This window comes from Chiloscyllium plagiosum, chromosome 34 (genome assembly GCF_004010195.1).
Source record: "Chiloscyllium plagiosum isolate BGI_BamShark_2017 chromosome 34, ASM401019v2, whole genome shotgun sequence".
Classification (NCBI taxonomy): domain Eukaryota; kingdom Metazoa; phylum Chordata; class Chondrichthyes; order Orectolobiformes; family Hemiscylliidae; genus Chiloscyllium; species Chiloscyllium plagiosum.
Genome location: NC_057743.1, coordinates 27,452,380 through 27,471,357, shown reverse-complemented (window position 1 = coordinate 27,471,357; position 18,978 = coordinate 27,452,380). Strand labels below are relative to the sequence as shown.

The 18,978-nt window shown below is 41.6% G+C and overlaps 1 protein-coding gene across 7 annotated transcripts in view; it reads right to left on the bottom strand.

Moving 5' to 3' along the window:
- The window catches only part of camta1a (calmodulin binding transcription activator 1a), a 1,208,107-nt gene that overhangs the window by 92,009 nt on the left and 1,097,120 nt on the right, over positions 1 to 18,978 (bottom strand). For all 7 annotated transcript variants that reach the window (XM_043675998.1, XM_043675994.1, XM_043675992.1 and 4 more), the window contains 2 exons: positions 14,153 to 14,279; positions 13,109 to 13,243 (listed from right to left, as the gene is read on the bottom strand). In XM_043675998.1, coding sequence (XP_043531933.1) covers positions 13,109 to 13,243; positions 14,153 to 14,279 — 262 coding nt within the window. The remainder of the gene's footprint in view (positions 1 to 13,108; positions 13,244 to 14,152; positions 14,280 to 18,978) is intronic.

Below are 18,978 nucleotides of genomic sequence, written 5' to 3'. Positions count from 1 at the left end.
ACTTTCCTCATTCCTGAAGAAGGGCTTATGCCCGAAACGTCGATTCTCCTGTTCCCTGGATGCTGCCTGACCTGCTGCGCTTTTCCAGCAACACATTTTCAGCTCTGATCTCCAGCATCTGCAGACCTCACTTTCTCCTCATCATTCCTGATGAGCCACCTGAAGAAGGAGCAGCATTCCGAAAGCTAGTGCTTCCAAATAAACCTGATGGATAGCAACCTAGTGTGTGATTTTTCACTATACAAAGTGACTAAATTAAACAAAGGAGAGCCTGCTGTGTTTTTCTGTTGCGATGCAGAAATCAGTGGTCATTTAACAGCATGAAAAGGGTGTGTCGGGTTTGAGAGTCCAAATGCTTCTATTTTGAAATGGCAGGTGACACAGTGAAGCCTATTTCTATGGCTGGAACTGAACAGAGCCCAGGCATAACGACAGCTGGTGTGTGAGCTGTATTCTCCTTTGTTCTGGGTGGCAGTTGATGCGGCAGTGAAATTTAGGGTGGGGGGGGGGGTGGAGTGGTGGTGGTGGTGAGGTGGACCTTATATTTGGGAGCACACAGAGACATGTAATATAGCTATATCCCTGAATTAACTCCAGGCACAGCGTGATTTATTGTGTTAAATTGTCAATAGTATTCCCATTTGTTGGAACAGTTGCAGACTGTCAGTCTGGGTCTTTGATTTTTTCAGAGGAAAGAGGAACACTGTAGGCAGAGAGGAGAGAGTAGAGACAGACAGAGCAGAGATGACGAAAGGTTAAAAGTGACAGTGAGAGAAAGATCAAGACACAGATAGAGAGCTGAAAAAACTGAAGTGAGTTATACAAAAAAAAGGAAACAGTGAAGTGAGAGAGGCAGAGTAAAAGAAAAAGTAGGGCTTGGCGAACAAAGAGAAAGCAGGAAAATATATTGAGAGAAAGTGGAGGCAGAGGATAAAGGAAACAGAAAATTTCCGTTCAGGGTTCAGCTGGTTGCTATAAGGTTTAAAACAGTCTGGTTGAACCTCAAGCCTTGGCTGGCAAGAGGGACTGAGGTACAAGTTCGGAAACTGTTTATATTTGGCAGTTTGGACTACTTAATATTTGAGTGTCCTAAGGGAGGAAATGAGACAAAAAGAAATTCCCAGAATGTGTGTTCTTGGCAACAGAAAATTCAGCCACTAATGCTGAAACAATTAAAATCTGAGATGCTCATGAGGTAAGAATTGGAGGGTGGATGAAAGGAAAGAAACAAAGAGGAGCAGTGTCATGGAAGGATTTGGAAACAAGAATGAGAATTTTACTGACAAAACATTGTTCAACCCGGTGCCAATATAAGTCACTGAGTACAGAGGTAATAGGAGATCAGAGCTGAAAATGTGTTGCTGGAAAAGCGCAGCAGGTCAGGCAGCATACAGGGAACAGGAGAATCGACGTTTCGGGCATAAGCCCTTCTTCAGTCAGATAGTTGCTGAGCTGATTCTCAAGTCTCTTGGTTTTGTAACCTTTAATACCTTTGGCCATCAAATGCCTGGCAATTTCAATCATAAAATTTTCCCCAGCTTCAACTCCCAGCCTTCCATTTTCGGGCATAATGGATTCTCCTGTTCCCTGGATGCTGCCTGACCTGCTGCGCTTTTCCAGCAACACATTTTCAGCTCTGATCTCCAGCATCTGCAGACCTCACTTTCTCCTAATAGGAGAACAGTACTTGGTACAACTCAGGGCATGGGCATCAGATTCTAGAATGCTTTCAGTTAAGAGGGGCAGAAAATGGAAGGCTGGGAGTTGAAGCTGGGGAAAATTTTATGATTGAAATTGCCAGGCATTTGATGGCCAAAGGTATTAAAGGTTACAAAACCAAGAGACTTGAGAATCAGCTCAGCAACTATCTGACTGGATGTTGGTGGGACTGGTTTGAGGAGCTAAAAGGACTGTTTCTATTCCTATGTAATGTATTCTAAGAAGTACACAGGGGATATGGTGTTTAACTGTAGAGAGAGTTACTCAAAGGTTATTGTTAATGTTTAAATTGATGAAAGTTCATCAACCTGAAATACAAACAGTTTTTCTTTCCACAGATGCTTCCTGACCATTTTACTTTCATCTTGACTCTCATCTTAGAGTTCTGAGATTATCTTGGTTTCATCAAATGATTCAATTTTGTACGTTAATAGTGTGATTACTCCCAGAGTCTGTCAGCATGATTTGGAAAGAAACAGTGTTGGACATCATGAAAAGTGAAGTGTTAATCAGCAAAACTCCTTGTATCATGGACCAATTTTTAAAAAAATGTGTCAGCGTGTCACAGGAAAAAGTATGGATTGCCTTCTGCCCCAAGTGTCTGAACATTTTTTTAAGAAGAAATGCTTATACTGTACATGGTGATGAATGGAAGACCTCAAATCTGATGGCTTCAGGCCTGTTAAATTAGCCTCCATTGTACAGAAAATGCTGGCATCTGTTATTAAGAAAGTCACAGCAAGGTACTTTGGAAGTCTCAGTGCAAACAGACACATTCAACAGGGTTTTGTGTAAGGGAAATAGTGTTTGGCAAGTTCATTTGAGCTGTTTGAGAAAGTAAGAAGCAAAGAGGAAAGCGTTGATGTGGTGTACTTGAATTTCCAAGAGCATTTCAGAAGTTGCCACATCAAAGGTTACTAAACAAAATAAGAGCCCACGGCTTTGGAAGTAACATATTAACATGGATAGAGGACTGGTTAGCTAACAGGAAAGAGAGGGTGGGCATAAATGGAGTAGTTCTGGGTTGGCAAGATGTAACAAGTGGTGTTTCACAGGAGTCAATGTTCGGGTCTCAACCATTTACAGCCTATGTGAATGACTTGGATGAAGAGACTGGTATGCAGAGATTTGTTGGTGACACAAGAACAGGTAGGAGAATAGATTGTGAGGAGGACCTAAGGAGTCAGCAAAGGAACGCAGGTAGGTGAAGTGAATATGCCAAAAAATTGGCAGATGGAGTATAATGTGGGAAAATGTATAGTTTTCCATTTTGACAGTAAGAACAGAAAAGCAGCACATTATTTAAATGGGAAGAAGTTGTAGAACTCTGAGATACAGGAGAATCTTAGTGTCTTACCACATGGATCACAAAAGAGTAGTATGCAGGTACTGCAAGTGATTAAGATGCCAAACAGAACTTTGCCATTTATTGCAGGGGGAATGGAATATAAAAGTAGGGATGTTTTGCTGCAGTTGTATAGGGCATTGGTGAGAGTTTTGGTTGCTTTATTTAAAAAATGCACATAATTGCATTGAAAACAATTCAGAGATGGCTCACCCAACTAATTCTTTGAATGATGGAGTTATCTTATAAGAAATGTAGGGCAGTTGGGGCTGTATCCATTGGAGTTTAAAAGAATGAGATGTGATTGTTTGAAACATATTAGATCCTGAGGGGATCTGACAGTTTGGATGCTTGAAGGATGTTATGCCTAATGGAAGAACCGAGAACTAGGGTTCATAGTTTCAAAATAGGAGAGTTTCCATCTAGTAGAGAGATAAGGAGGACTTTCTTCACTCAGAGGAAATGTGGAATTCTAATGGATGGGATCATGGGATATTTTTAAGGCAGATGTAGACAGATTTCTGACTAACAGGGAGTCAAAGGTATCAAGGGGAGGCAAGAATCAGATCAGCCAGGATCGTATCAAATGTCAAATCACCTCTCAGCCTTCTCTTTTTCAAGGAAAACAGCCCATTTTTCTCCAACCTACTGTGATAACTGAAGTTCCTCATTTCAGAAAGCATTCTCGTGAATCTTCCCTGTGCTTTCTCTGAAGCCTTCATATCTTTCCTAAAGTGAGAAGCCCAGAACTGGGTGAAATAGCCCAAAATTAAACTTACCTAGTGTCTTTTACAAATTCATCTTAAACTTCTTGCTCTTGAACTGTATGCCCTTATTAATAAAGCTCAGGACACTGTATACTTTTTTTTTACCACTCTCTCAACGTATCCTGTCACCTTCAATGACTTATGCACATATATGCCCATATCCCTTTGATTCTGCACCCACTTTAGAATTGTGCCCTTTATTATCTATGAACTCTCCATGTTCTTTCCACTGAATTTAATCATTTCACCTTTTTCCTCTTTGAACTTCAACTGCGACCTGTCCATCCATTCCAGCAACATACCTATGTCCATTTGAAGTTCCACACTACCCTCCTCACTGTTCACAATGTCCCATGGGCAGCTAGGGAGAGGCTGAACAGGCTGGAGCTGTTTTCCCTGGAGCGTTGGAGGCTGAGGGGTGTCCTTATAGAGGTTTACAAAATTATGAGGGGCATGGATAGGGTAAATCGGCAAAGTCTTTTCCCTTGGGTCGGTGAGTCCAGAACTAAAGGGCATATGTTGAGGGTGAGAGGGGAAAGATATAAAAGAGACCTAAGGGGCATTTTATTCACGCAGAGGATGGTATGTGTATGGAATGAGCTGCCAGAGGAAGTGGTGGAGGCTGGTACAATTGCAACATGTAAGAGGCATTTAGATGGGTTTATGAATAGGAAGGATTTGAAGGGATATAGGCCGGGTGCTGGCAGGTGGGACTAGATTGGGTTGGGATATCTGGTCAGCATGGACAGGTTGGACCAAAGGGTCTGTTTCCATGCTGTACATCTCTATGACTATGACTTATTTGAGTGAAGTAGCTTTGAAATAGCTACAATTATATCTGTAAGTGGGCTGTTTTCCAAGGATTCAGCAGTAGATCTTTACAATGTCTTATCTGTGACATGTATTTTGTAGGCAAGATGTGGTACATAAAGAACATTCTTTTCAACAGTTCTTCAGAAGGCTTTAAAAAGCTACTCTTCCCATTTTCCTCCTTTCTGCCCTGATGATGCTGACTTTTGCTGGCTAGCTTGGGCTCTCCTCTGAAACAAACTCTGCTAACTTCACAGTACTAAACGTACTTTTTGTGTAATACCACAAGGTAAGTGGTTGCCACATAGCTAAACCCAAACCTGCACACATTTATGTGGGACACAACAAAATAAGCCATATCAGGTTGGCTGCCCATTGGAAAGATTGGCTTCCCTTTATATAGTGCCTTTTACAACTTCAAGAAATCCCCAAGATCTGCACAGCAAAGTAAGCATTCACTCTGCTGTAATGTAGGAAACACAGCACTGAATATTTGGTTAAGAATAAATTACCAACAACTGTAGCCACTCTTGCAAAGGAGTAACATGGCAGCCTGTTTATAAACAGTAAGAGTCTAAAAACAGTAAATAACTTGGTGTTATGATGTTCACTGAGTGATATATGTTTTCCGGAACATCAGGAATAACTTCTGTGCCTGCTTTCCAGATAACAGCCACCTTTAAAATCCAACTGAGAGAATAAACAGGGCGTCAGTTTAATGTCTTATCTGAAAGACATTAACTCTAACAGCACAGCACAGCACTCCCTCAGCACTGTGCTCTGAAATGGGAGCCAAAGATGTTCAAACTCAGCAGAATACTACAAAGTCACGCTTGATACGCATTATATGGATCTTTTAATTGCACTGAAACCAATATTGCTGTTTAAACTTATCACTACGTTTGAAAACTACTATCTCGCAGGGATCTCATTTCCACATGCCACCGATTTTTGCCTCCATTGTTTACTGGGAGTGTGACTAAACCTCCTTATCAACAAAACTAACTAAATAGAAAATCTTGACTACACCGGATTTAGTGGGGAGTCTGAACTGACTCCTACCTCAGCTAAGATCCACCAAGTTATAGATCTTGACTGTTGGGATGAAGTCAGAGTGGATCCTCTTAAAAATATTCCCCAACAAATAAAACAGGCCTTGCCTTAAACCACAAAAACAACACATCAGAAGATTATGGGTTATCACAGAAATACCTATCAGAAAATACAGGCTACTCTGAGTGTTCTGAATAACTGGATAGTGCAAGTTACCAGATCCCATCCCATTCTCAACTAACATCCTCAAATCCAATCTTAGTAGTTTGGGGGTACATTTCTTTCAACGTATCTTGACACCCAGTTGACGAAGACCTCCGCACCTTAACTTACAATCACACTCCAAATATATTTAGATCTCTTGAAGCTTTAATAAGTTGTGAAAAGTGAATGCTGTCATGCCTCCACATATCTAAGGAATAATGCAAGGTGAGATTTATTTTCACCGATATTGAGAGCCAACAGTACAATTTTCAGTGTCAAAATGTCATATCCTGAATTTTCTCCTCTCCATTAAAATTGGTACACCATCCACTATCTTAAGCAATCACTCTCACCAAAATGGACACATAACAGTAGCAGTGTGTATTCAACCTAGAAGATTTGTTGTAGCAATTCACCAAAACTTCTTCAACAGCACCTTCCAAATATGTGAACTCCACAATCAAGGAGAACAAGGCAGCAAGGTTATCTACAAATTCCTCTTCAAGTTACACATCATCTGATGTGGAATTCAATGTTGACCCTTCATCTTCACTTGATCAAAATCCTTGAATTCTCTCCGTAACAGAGGGTCAAAGGAGCACCTTAACCACGTGAGCTGCTTAAGTTCAACAAAGTGCTAATTGAGTTAGAACTTTGAGCATTCAAGACCCACACCAGATACTGTGGGCCCGATTATTGTGGAGACTGGACCTCTAAACATGATGGGTGGGACCTTAATGTGAAAAACTCATCCCATTTTTTGACAGATTCCATTTTTGCCAGTAGGGGAAAAGGAATAGGTTGTTGCTCACACATGATGGGACTCAGCAGGACTAATTGAACTCAGTACTGAGTTCAAACAGACACTGTTCTGACTGTAGCAAGGGCCTTATCCCATTGTGGGAGTAATGAATTATTAGAGTAGATGCAAATGCTTGTGGTCTGTAGAACTATCAACTTGTGAAGTTATTTGAATTCTCTGCCTTTAAAAAAACTAAAACAGAATGCTGGGTGTGTCTGTGAGAGTTGAAAAAAATTGCTCTCGCAATTACAACAGTTGTTGGTTGACATTTCCCAAGGGCAATGGCGTTGACATTACTTGCCTGATTTTCACTATTTATAATTATCCCACTGGGTGGGTTTTGTTGTGGGGGGGAGGAGGAGGAGGAGGACGTTATCAAATGAGTAACTGTTATAGAATGTGAGACTGTGTACATATATCTCAGTGTTTGTTTTTAATAGGGATTACTTGCTTGAAGAGATTTGAGTTTTAAATGGGCTTTCATAATTGGGATTTTAAAAATTATATTGAAAGCCATAATAAATTTTTATGCCTTTGTTTTTTTTAAAATCTAGATCTGGCTTCTGAGTTCTGCCAATGGTGGACACTGGCTAAGTAGGTTTGGGGCTATATAGGATCAAGGGGGATTGAGTTGGAATAAGTTGGCATGTGGTGGCATAGGTTTGGGTAAGGGTTGAAGTCTGAGGCAGATGGATTAACCTCAAAGGAACAACTGTAACAAGTCCCCAGAGAAACTGTTTTTACAAAGCACACCGCAGCACTCAGAAGCTTTTGTGACTGCCTCTGATCTGAGACTGGGGGCAGTGGGCCCAATCCATCTTGTACATGCGCACCATGATCAAAATTCAGTCCAACATTTCTCTCAATGTGGTACCGAGAGCCAGGGAATCCCTTGATAAAAACAACTAGTTTCAGAAGCAAAGACTTTAAAGAACTGGTTCCTACGTCACTAATTCCTCAGTAATGTTACCTCAATGTTGTGGTTCTGTTCGTCGAGCTGGGAATTTGTGTTGCAGACGTTTTGTCCCCTGTCTAGGTGACATCCTCAGTGCTTGGGAGCCTCCTGTGAAGCGCTTCTGTGATGTTTCCTCCAGCATTTATAGTGATTTGTACCTGCCACATCACAGAAGCACTTCACAGGAGGCTCCCAAGCACTGAGGATGTTACCTAGACAGGGGACGAAACGTCTGCAACACAAATTCCCAGCTCGGCGAACAGAACCACAACAACGAGCACTCAAGCTACAAATCTTCTCCCAAATTATGTTACCTCAAGCTTAAATGCATCACTTGCACTGAACTACACACATAAGACAATCCTGTGTTGAATCTCTGGTCTGCTCTGGGTTGGAGCTCACCTAAGATTGCAGTATATGGTGTTTCAATCAACCTTAGAGCACTGAGTGAGGGGAAGGGGGAAGTCAGCATTTGTGATGCTGGGGATGTCTGAAGGAGTGGTGATTGGAAGATCCATCTTGGTCTCCTCCAGAGGTTCCCCAGCAAAACAGGTGACAGATTTCAGCCAATTTGATTCACTCCACGTGATATCAACAAATGATTGAAGGCACTGGATGCTGCGAGGGGAATGGGCTCGATCAACATTCTGGTAATACTACAGAAGACTTGTGCTCCAAACTTGCTATGCCCCTAGTAAACTGGTCCAATACAGCTCAACACTGGCATCTACCCAACCATGTGGCAAATTGCCCAGGTATGTCCCATACACACAAAAAAAGACAAATCTATCCCAGCCAATTATCGTCACATCAATCTACTCTCAATCATCAGTAAAGTGATAGTAGGTGTCATCAACAGTGCTATCAAGCAACACTTGGGTTAACAATGACTTGCTCATTGGCACTCAGTTTGGATTTTGCCAGGCCAAAATAATTGAATTGCAGAGGTAAGGTGTGAGTGACTGCCCTTGGCATCAAGGTTGCATTTGACCGAGTATGCCACCAAAGAGTCCTTGAAAAACTGGAGTCAATGGAAATTGGGTAAAACTCTCCACTGGTCAGAGGCATACCAGTCCAAAGGAAGATGGTTGTCCTGGTTAGAGGTCAGTCACCTCAGTTCCAGGACATCTCTGCAGGAGTTCCTCAGGGTAGTGCCCTCGGCTCAACCATTTTCAGCTGCTTCATCAATGACCTTCCCTCCATCATAAGGTCAAAAATGTAGTTGATCACTAATGACTGTACAATATTCACCACCATTCATGACTCCTCAGATATTGAAATAGCCCATGCTTGAATACAGCAAGGCATGGACAATATCTAGGTTTGGCTGAGATGTGGCAAGCAACATTTACGCCACATATGTGCAAGGCAATGACCATCTCCAATTAGAGAGAATCTAATCATTGCCCCATGACATTTAATGATATCACCATCACTGAATCCCCACAATTAATATCGTGGGTATTGCCACTGAACAGATATTGAACTGAGTTAGTGATATAAGTACTGCGGCTACAGGAGCAAGCCTAGAGCTAGGAATCTTGCAGTGAATACCTTACCTTCCGACTTCTCAAAGCCTGTCAACCATTTACAAAACACAAATCAAGCATGTGGTGCAATACTCCCCACTTGTCTGGATGTGTACAGCTTCAACAAAATTCAGGATACCATCCAGGAAAAAGCAGTCTGCTTGATTGGCATCACATCCACAAGCACTCATTCCTTCCACTACCGAGGGAATGCGGCAACAGTGTATACCATCTACAAGATGCACTGAATAAATGTGTTAAGGTTCCTCAGACAATACCTTCCAAATCCACAACTACCTTCTTTCTTAAACAACAAGGGCAGTAGATACATGGGATCACCATCATATGCAAGTTCCCCTCCAAGCCATTCACTATCCTGGCTTGGCTTGGAAATATATGACCATTTCTTCATCGTCATTGGTTCAAACTCCTGGAACTCCCTTCCTAATGGTATTGTGGTTATACCTACACCAAGTGAACTGCAGCAGTTCAAAAAGGCAGCTCACCACAACTTCTCAAGGGCAAAACATGCTGCCAGTGATGCCCTCATCCCATAACTAAAGGAATAAAAAAAAGGCAGTGTCTCCTGGAGCTAATTGCCAACCAATCATTATTGCCGAAAATGATAACAGGCTTGCCAACTCTGATTGGCCACATTTCTAGAGGTTATATCATATGATCTCTTGCCCCTGCCAACGCTGGCTTACCCTCTTATCATTGGTTGATCGAGACATCTTTCCTGGTAGTGCTGAGCCCACACACTCCCACCAATGATTAACCGATATATTGATCTCTATAGTGACTGCCTTCGCATGACTAGTTGGGAAACCATTAGCCTCCTCATTAACCATGGGATGATTCTTTACTATTAGTCAAACTATCTTTTTTTCTGCTGTCTCCAATATTTTTACAATGAATATATGAAAGTGAGTAAAGAAAATGCAAAATGAACACAAATTTTGTATAATGTCTTGGTGATTATTTCCCTAGGGTGTTCTGGAGATGAATTACCAATTTCTGGGAACTTCAGGGCAAACCTGGAGAGTTGTCAATTCTGGATGGCATGTGTGTAGACCTTGGCAGGGCTGGGACTGACTACTGAAAGTGAAAAGAGGCTCTTGTCACTTTCTTAACTGAAGGGATTTCTTGCACAGAAGAGGACAATTTAGCCTGTTGTACCTGTGCTAGTTCTTTGAAAAGATAGACACCCAGATTTTCCCATTGAGCCGAGAAATTAATTTTCTTTAAATTGGAACATAGAACATAGAAAAGTACAGCACAGAACAGGCCCTTCGGACTACGACGTTGTGCCAAGGATTAATCCTAATGTGAAATAAAATAATCTTAACTACGCACCCCTCAATTCACTGCTGTCCATGTGCATGTCCAGCAGGCGCTTAAATGTCCCTAATGACTCTGCTTCCACCACCACCGCTGGCAACTCAGTCCTTGCATTCACAACTCTACATAAAGAACCTACCTCTGACGTGTCCTCTATACCTTCTTCCTAATATCGTAAAACTGTGACCCCTCGGCCCAGTCAATCCTGCCCTGGGGAAAAGTCTCTGGCTATTGACTCTATCCATGCCTCTCATTACTTTGTATACCTCAATCAGGTCACCTCTCTTCCTCCTTCTCTCCAGAGAGAAATATCCAAGCTTAGTCAACCTCTCTTCATAAGACAAGCCCTACAGTCCAGGCAGCATCCTGGTAAACCTTCTTTGCACCCTCTCCAAAACCTCTGTATCTTTCCTATAGTAGGGCGACTAGAACTAGACACAATATTTCAAGTGTGGTCTCACCAGAGACTTGTAGAGCTTTAACAAAACCTCGCAGCTCTTAAACTCAATCCTCCTTTTAATGAAAGCCAAAACACCATATGCTTTCTAAACAACCCTATCCACTTCGGTGGCAACTTTGAGGGATCTATGTACTTGAATACCAAGATCCCTCTGTCCCTCCACACTGCCAAAAATCCTGCCTTTAATTCATGCCCAATTGCCTTTTAAAAGGCATTCCGTAATCTGTTACACTGGCTTTCCAGGTGCTGCAATCCAGCACCACCTTCACAATCTGGACAACCTAGTGAGAGAGCAAATTTCTCTTTATTTCCCACTTTTTTTTTGGCAACTGTTATGAATCAATGACCACTAATTAACAATCCTTGTCAGAGGAAATGGTTTCTTCCTCTCTGGTCTTTCAAAGTCCGTCATGATTCTGAATAGCTCTCTTTGGCCTCCACCCAACCTTCTTTGTCTTTCGGAGAACAATCCTAACTTCTCCGATCTCTCCATGTAGCAACTGATTGGCATCATCCTGATAACCTCATGTGTAAGGAGAACAATCCTAACTTCTCCGATCTCTCCATGTAGCAACTGATTGGCATCATCCTGATAACCTCATGTGGTCCCTCCCCAGGGCTTTGACACCTTGGAAGTGTGGAAACACCTCTTCTTCTGGAATGCTTGGCCAACTTAGTGTGAACAAGGCTTCAACACGGATGCCTGTTATCCACTTGAGCAGCTTGGCAACACTCTGCTGACATTCATGCATGAGGATTGTCTATTTTGTTATTGTACAATAGAGTCAAAATTGTCAGGAGAGTAAGCCAGGAAATTGGGGTAATAAATCCCTGCTATGGAATTTATCAAATGTCCGCACTTTTATCTCACATGACAAGCCCAAGAGGAAAGTAGAGTTGAACTATTGCCAGCTAATCCACAAACTGTCACAACTGTTTATGCCAGTGAAACACTTTACTATGATTCAAGTGCGTCCGAAGGTACAAGCACTGATCACAGAATGATTATGAACTCAGTAGGATGGAATAGCTCTTCAGATGGTTACTGCTGGCAATGGGCCCAGTGGCAAGCCTTTGGGATTGTGCTGACATCAAGACATTTATTAGCCATGTGTTAGAAAGAGGTTTTGTTCTTTATGTGAGTGAACATTAAATGTTTAGGAGTAGGAATGGAGGGCACACAAATAATTTTCAGTGGGAAGGGTAATCTTCATTTAAATTTTTTGGTGGGACAGCAAAAAAATGCCTTCATTTGTACATTAACATACCATCACTTCACGTATTTCAAAACATATTAAAATGCTCTGAATGCAAAGGGTTTTGGGGGTTACTTTGCTTCAGTGGCAATCAGCAGTCACATTAACAGCCCACCCGCGAATTTCAGGTATGGCTGAAACACAGGAGCAAAAGCAGGTCACTCATTCCCTTCCTGTTCCATCAGTCAATTAGATTATGGCTGACCTGTACCTTAATTCTATTTATCCACTATGGTTCTATAAACCTTGATAACCTTCATCCAACAAAAGTCCAATTTTTAACTGACCGCAAATTTCAACAACATTTTGTGGCAGATAATTACATGTTTCTACTCCCTTTTATGAGATGAAATGCTTCTTGACAATACCCCTGAATGATCCAGCTGTAATTTTAAGGACATGTCCCCTTATTCTGCTTCCTTCCTACAAATAACTCCATATCTACTTTATCTGATCTTTTAATTATGTTAAACATTCGATCGTTACACTTTTTTTCTGTATTCAAAGGAAGACAAACTCAGTCTATGTTTCCTGTGTTTACATATAACTCTTTCGGGTCCTCAATCATTACAATCTTGTAACGCAACGAGTGCCAAGCAAGCACTTTCCAACAGTTGTCCAGCTTTCCTGCATTGGAATGTCATCCATCTGCAGCACTCTGTCACCTTCCAGGGACATGCCAACGTTGTTCTCATGTGCCTGCTGTCCTTGTCCTTTTAATAGATGGGAGATCTTGACTGCAAGATACTGCCAAAGAAGGTTTGCTGAGTTTGCAGATGGGGCACATTGCTGCCACGCTTCAACTGACTCAAGAAAGAGTGACTTTCAAAGGTGAACAATATATCAGATCTGTTTTGAGATACTTACCATCCAACGACAGCCAGTCGTGCTGGGACGTAGGAAGAGTTGGCAAGGCCCTGGCTTTGTACTCAAAAACGACAGAATTGGAGATGATTTGACTATTGAAGGCCACCTGCAGTGTCACAAGGCCAGTGTCGTGGGCTGGGTGGAAAGAATTGACACAGTTAACTGTTAAAGCTGCCACTTCTAATTTTCAAACCAGCTGACATTACTAGTTAACAGCTTTGTAAAACTAAGGATCACAAACCTAACAAATTCATTGTGGAAAGGGCAAATAAAGCAGAGCCAAGGGATCGTACAATTTCCCCACGTGCTGAGCTCCTGATTTTTATTGGGCCATTATGGGGAATTTCTGAATGGAGGTCAAAATCTCTTCACAGATAGTAACAACAAAACCCAAGTGTCAGCTATGGATCAAATAGTTCGATCATCTCTGAGCCAGACAGTCCTCGGTCAAGTTCCAATTCAAAAACTTGAACATAAAATATTATTCCAGGCTAGTAGTGAAGGGGTGCCTCTGGTTTCCTGGCAATTATTTGTCCCTGAAGTAACATCAGTAAAACAGATGAGCGAACCTGTACTGTTTTTGGAAAATTGATGTGTACAAACGAATTGCTACAATTTGCGCATCATAAAAGTGCTTTGGGATGCCTGAGAATGTGAAAGGTGCTATAGAAGTATACATCTTCTTTTGAAAATAACCTAGACTCTTTGACCGGAGGAGGAACTGTGCTGGTCAGCCAACTAACCTGACTTTTGAGTCGCATGATTAGCTCCCGGTTCTTAAACTAACAAGGACGTAGAGTGATAGGGGATAATTTGGACACCCCCAACACTAGAAAGCTTTGAATTCTGATCATGGGTGAAAGGGAAAGGCAAAGGTAGAAGCAGAAAATGTGTCAATTAGCAAATTTAGCAAGCCACATGTGACTGACACAAACAGATCTCGAGCACATGCCCAACTGCTCAGAGGTCACTCATGGTGCGTGGCAGTTGAGTTGTGATGTGTCTTGAAAAGTAAAGTAAACATAAATAAAAATAGTCCCTTACCTGGGCAATAACATCTAAGAACACCGGGCTGAATAAGAGATGCAGGCACTGAAATCTGGTCAAACAGGCAACTGTAATTACTGCTGGCTTCCTGCCATGGTCCCGTGATCAGCACCTTCACTCCTCCCTGCAACAGAAAAATGAGATCTCAGTGAGTGGCTCATCTTTCAATATTTATATAAAAGTTCTCCCTTCCCAATTGGATCATAATGCCCTTATTTTCTACCCTCTGCTCCAGGGACTGCTGAATCTTATTGCAGGACCACTCCAAGAACACAGGTGGCCCCTCTGGTGCTTTGCCAATTTGCAAGTAATGGAAGACTGTTCGACTAAAGCAGTCCCATGATTAAGCTCAGTTCCAATTGTGTGTGAATGCAGAAAGACACGTTAGAGCAGATTTTCCCATATCGGTGCCACTTTGCATAGATGGTCTCAGGCGAGAAGGATTGGCACACTTACTAAACAGCCCAGCTGATGTTCAGTCAACAAAATTTAAGTTTATCTCTTTTTAAGTCAAAAGTTGATTTTCCATTTACCTCATAAAGGATCACACATATGTATAAACAGGTATGTGTAAACACACATTTACAGACATACAAATGCATAGACATACAAATGCATATACACATCTATGCACAGGCTTGTTCACAAACATATGTAAACACTTTTCCACAGGAGACACAAATCAGTGCTTAAGCCGGTGCTTTCTGCTCCTCTGATTTTGGAGCATTTAAACAATTTATTCCAATGCAGCACAGCTCAGTGTTCAATCCTGGACTTGGGTCCTTGTGCTAACTGCTGACCTTGATGGGCATAATTAATTAAAATTATTGAAGTTATAATAAAGCATTAGCTTTAGAAATATTAGAAAAATAGAGTAAATGTTGAACTCAAAAGCATAAGGATAATCGTGTAGCTGTATGGGCCAGAATTTCTACGTTTACCACAGCTCTCGTGTTTGCAGTTTATATTTTCTTTGTCCAATTTCTTTCATTTTCTCACCCTCTTTGTTCTGTCAGAACCTTCCTCATTCTCTGTTCTATTTGCATGTTCCTTTAATGTATTCTTACTCTCGATATGATTGATTTTACATCATCTAGATGTTTTCTATGGCAGAGTATTTTAGTTATTCAGCACATTAAACCACTCTGTAATGATCACTTTGTTTCATCTTCTACTTTATTTCCAACCTGAACAGGAAGGTTGAACTATGGACAGGAATGAAAAAAAGGTACTTTTTCTGGGCTAGCAACAGAAACATCACCACATAATCTGGCAGGTTCCCATAAAAAACCCAACAGGTGGATGACTGTCCCTCATAGAAGGGGGTGTGCAACCTAGACCCAGTCTGGTTCACCTTTGACTCAAATTTCCCAAAGTGCGGCAGGCTTTCAATGCTTTCAGAGGAACAAGTGATGGCCTATAGATTCTGTCTCACTGTATTACCTAAATCCCAATGATAAATATCATTAATAAACTGACAATAGAATCATCAGGACTTGAGGATAACTTTTTGTTATTTGGTGAGTTGTTATGATCAGGAATGCACTGCCTGGAAGAATCGTGGAAGCAGATTTAACTGTAATTTTCAGAAAGAAATATTACGAAACAGACCAGTCAACAGGGAGCCAAGTTAGAAATCAAAGTTGATTTGTGCGTGAGTGGATGCTGGCAGATGGGGAGAAGTTCATCTAGCTGCCTCAATTGGACACTTTTACATTATACTGATTAGGTTGCCTCAACAAGAGCTCTAATCCAGCAAATCCTTGTGTTTCGGGTACGACAGTTATTTTGTGAAGGAGCAAATTACTGCAGATGCTGGAATCTGTACTGAAAACAACAAATGCTGTGGAGATCACAGCGGGTCAGACAGCTGGCATAGTTGTGATGGGCTGAATAGGCTCCCTCTGCACTGTCAGCTTCTATGAATAGTGATGAAAGCCAAACTAAGCAGGAAAGGTCTATACTGATTCAGTTGACCTTAATTTCAGACAATAGGTATAGGAATTACAACATCCCGGGCCTGGTTCCTGCTTCCGACTCCACCTTTAAAACATGTAAATGAATGACCATCAGCTGAGAGAAAGCGAGCTAATGTTTTGAGTGTAGATGATAGTAATGAGGCTTGAACTTAATGTCTGTGAGGTGGTGGAAGCAAAGGTGATAAAGGCTCTCAAGAAAGGAATTGCATGGCACGTGCAAGAAATAAATCTGTTGTAATATGGGGCAAGAGCAGGGAAGTGGGGTTGATTGGAATGCATTACAGACAGCTGGCATGGACTCAATCAGCAGAATGATCTCTTTCTGTGCTGCCTTGACTGTATAACACTTAACATTCTGTTTTATTTAATTTGTACCCATTTATTAGTGATAAAAATATTGGGGATGGAATTAAAAACATTTCTTAAATAGATCTTCAGTCAGAGCTAATTGGTAATTAAAAGCAGCTTACTTTCCAATTGGTTATAGGAAGGCAGGGTAAATGCAAATGACTGGGTGAATAACAGCAGAAATGTGATAAAATCAGTAATATGTCCAAGTGGGAGTTAGTGATTACATGAGATAAAATCATCTAGAGATGACAGAATCTGGTGTTTGCTACAGGCAGGAATATAAAAAGGCAGAAAAGTATATAACTCTCAGATGTTCTGACTGTGCACAGTCCCTCACATATCGGTGAATAACAATATCAGTCATGACACGAACAGGTCTGACCCAGAGTGAAGTTTGAGTCAGTCAAAAAATAAATTTAAAAAATAACCTGAGCTCCCTCTAGTGGCATAAAGATGAAAGCACAGAGGTTCTGCCAACTCTTTTTGAAATGCTGGTTAGGTCTCAGCTGCAGTATTTGCCAAAATCTTTCAGTATCCGTACCACAGAGATTGGGTATAAGGTGGAAGATGCACATCGGGATCTGACAGATGAACCTGATGTCCACATGTGCATTGGATTTGCCTGGGAAGTTGAAAATTCCAACATGTTGCCGATGATCCTCTGCAAAAGTCTCCAACAGTGAGTTCACATGAGAGCTGGATACGTGGAATTTACCTACACATCTACCCTAGTTAGGCCTAACTCAGACATCAGCCAATGCAACTGCGACTCACCCATCTAACCCACTCATTCACCTTACCCATCTTAATCACTTACTCGCTTCCTCACCTACTGTAAGATCAGACCTTGGAAAGTGTACATTCATAGAGCAGCTCATGGTGTGAAAGGGGTATGCATCCTGCCTTTGTCCACCTTTTCTTGTGCTCATGACCTTCTCAATGGATGTCTACATCAACCCTTTGATGTTTCAGCTGGGATTGGAGATCCCAGCCAAAAATCAAAGAAGAGTTGTATTGCAGAAATCTTTGAGAGATTTGGGCCATTCTGTTCAGCTCTGAGCATAACACTGTGCGAAATTTACACAAACAGTTTCAGGGATGAAGAACTTCAGTGGAGAAGCTGGACAAGCAGTGATTGTTCTCCTTAGAACAGAGAAAATAAAGAGGAAATGTAAAAGATGTTCAAAATCATGAAAGTTTTGGTAAGAGTAAATAAGGAATTTCCAATCACAGGAGGATTAGTAACTAAAGTACACAGAGTAACTGCATTTGGAAAAGAGCAAACCAGAGAAGGACAGTATTTCTCCTGATGTAGCCAGTTATGATCTGCAGTACACAGCCTGAAATAGTGGTGCAAACAGATTCAATAGTAATTTCCTGAAATTAATTGGAAAAAAGCTTGAAAGGGGAAAGGGGGAAGCTAATTGGATTGCTCCCTCATAGAAGGAGTGTTGGAATTTTCAACTTCCCAGGCAAATTCAATGCACATGTGGACATCAGGTTGTCCACAGTTGTGATAGGCTGAGTAGGCTTACTCTGTACTGTCAGCTCCTATGATTAGTGGTGAAAGCCAAACAAAGCAGGAAAAGTGCACTTTTTCATGCCTGGTCTATACTGATTCAGTTGAGCTCAATCAGAGACAATAGGTATAGCAATTACAACATTCGGGCCTGGTTCCTGCTTCCGACTCCATCTTTAAAGTATGTAAATGAATGACCATCAGCAGGCTGTGGAGTGCTGCAGGGCTGGGTACAGAGATATAGATTAGGTTCAGTTGTACATTAGATTTAGATTTAGATTACATTACAGTGTGGAAACAGGCCCTTCGGCCCAACAAGTCCACACCGATCCGCCAAAGCATAACCCACCCATACCCCTACATTTACCCCTTACCTAACACTACGGGCAATTTAGCATGGCCAATTCACCTGACATGCACATCTTTGGACTGTGGGAGGAAACCGGAGCACCCGGAGGAAACCCACGCAGACACGGGGAGAACGTGCAAACTCCACACAGTCAGTCGCCTGAGGACGGAGGAAATAAAGAGGAAATGTAAATTATTCCCCCTTCAAAGCCAAATAACCTGACGGGCCTTTAGTAACCAAATGGCAGTCAAGGCCTTAAGGACGGAAGGTGAGTGACAGGATGGGAAAGAATGCTAGACATTGATGAAAGGCAATTCAACCAAAGAAAAGTGTAAAACAAACAGAGAACTTATATCTGATCCAGATTGTGACAAGAAGACAAACCAAAAGTTTTCAAGGAAAGTATCAGAACAGCAGGAGGACATTCAACCCCTCAAACGTGTCCTACTGTTCAATGAGACTATGTCTGATTTGTAAATTCCAGTTACCCACTTTGGCCTAAGTCTCTCAATAACTCTGTCTAGCAAAAATCTATTGATCTCAGATTTAGATTCCTCACAATCGATCTGTTCAGAAATGCTATTACAAACTCTGGAGTAAGTGGGATTTGATTCATGACTTCCTG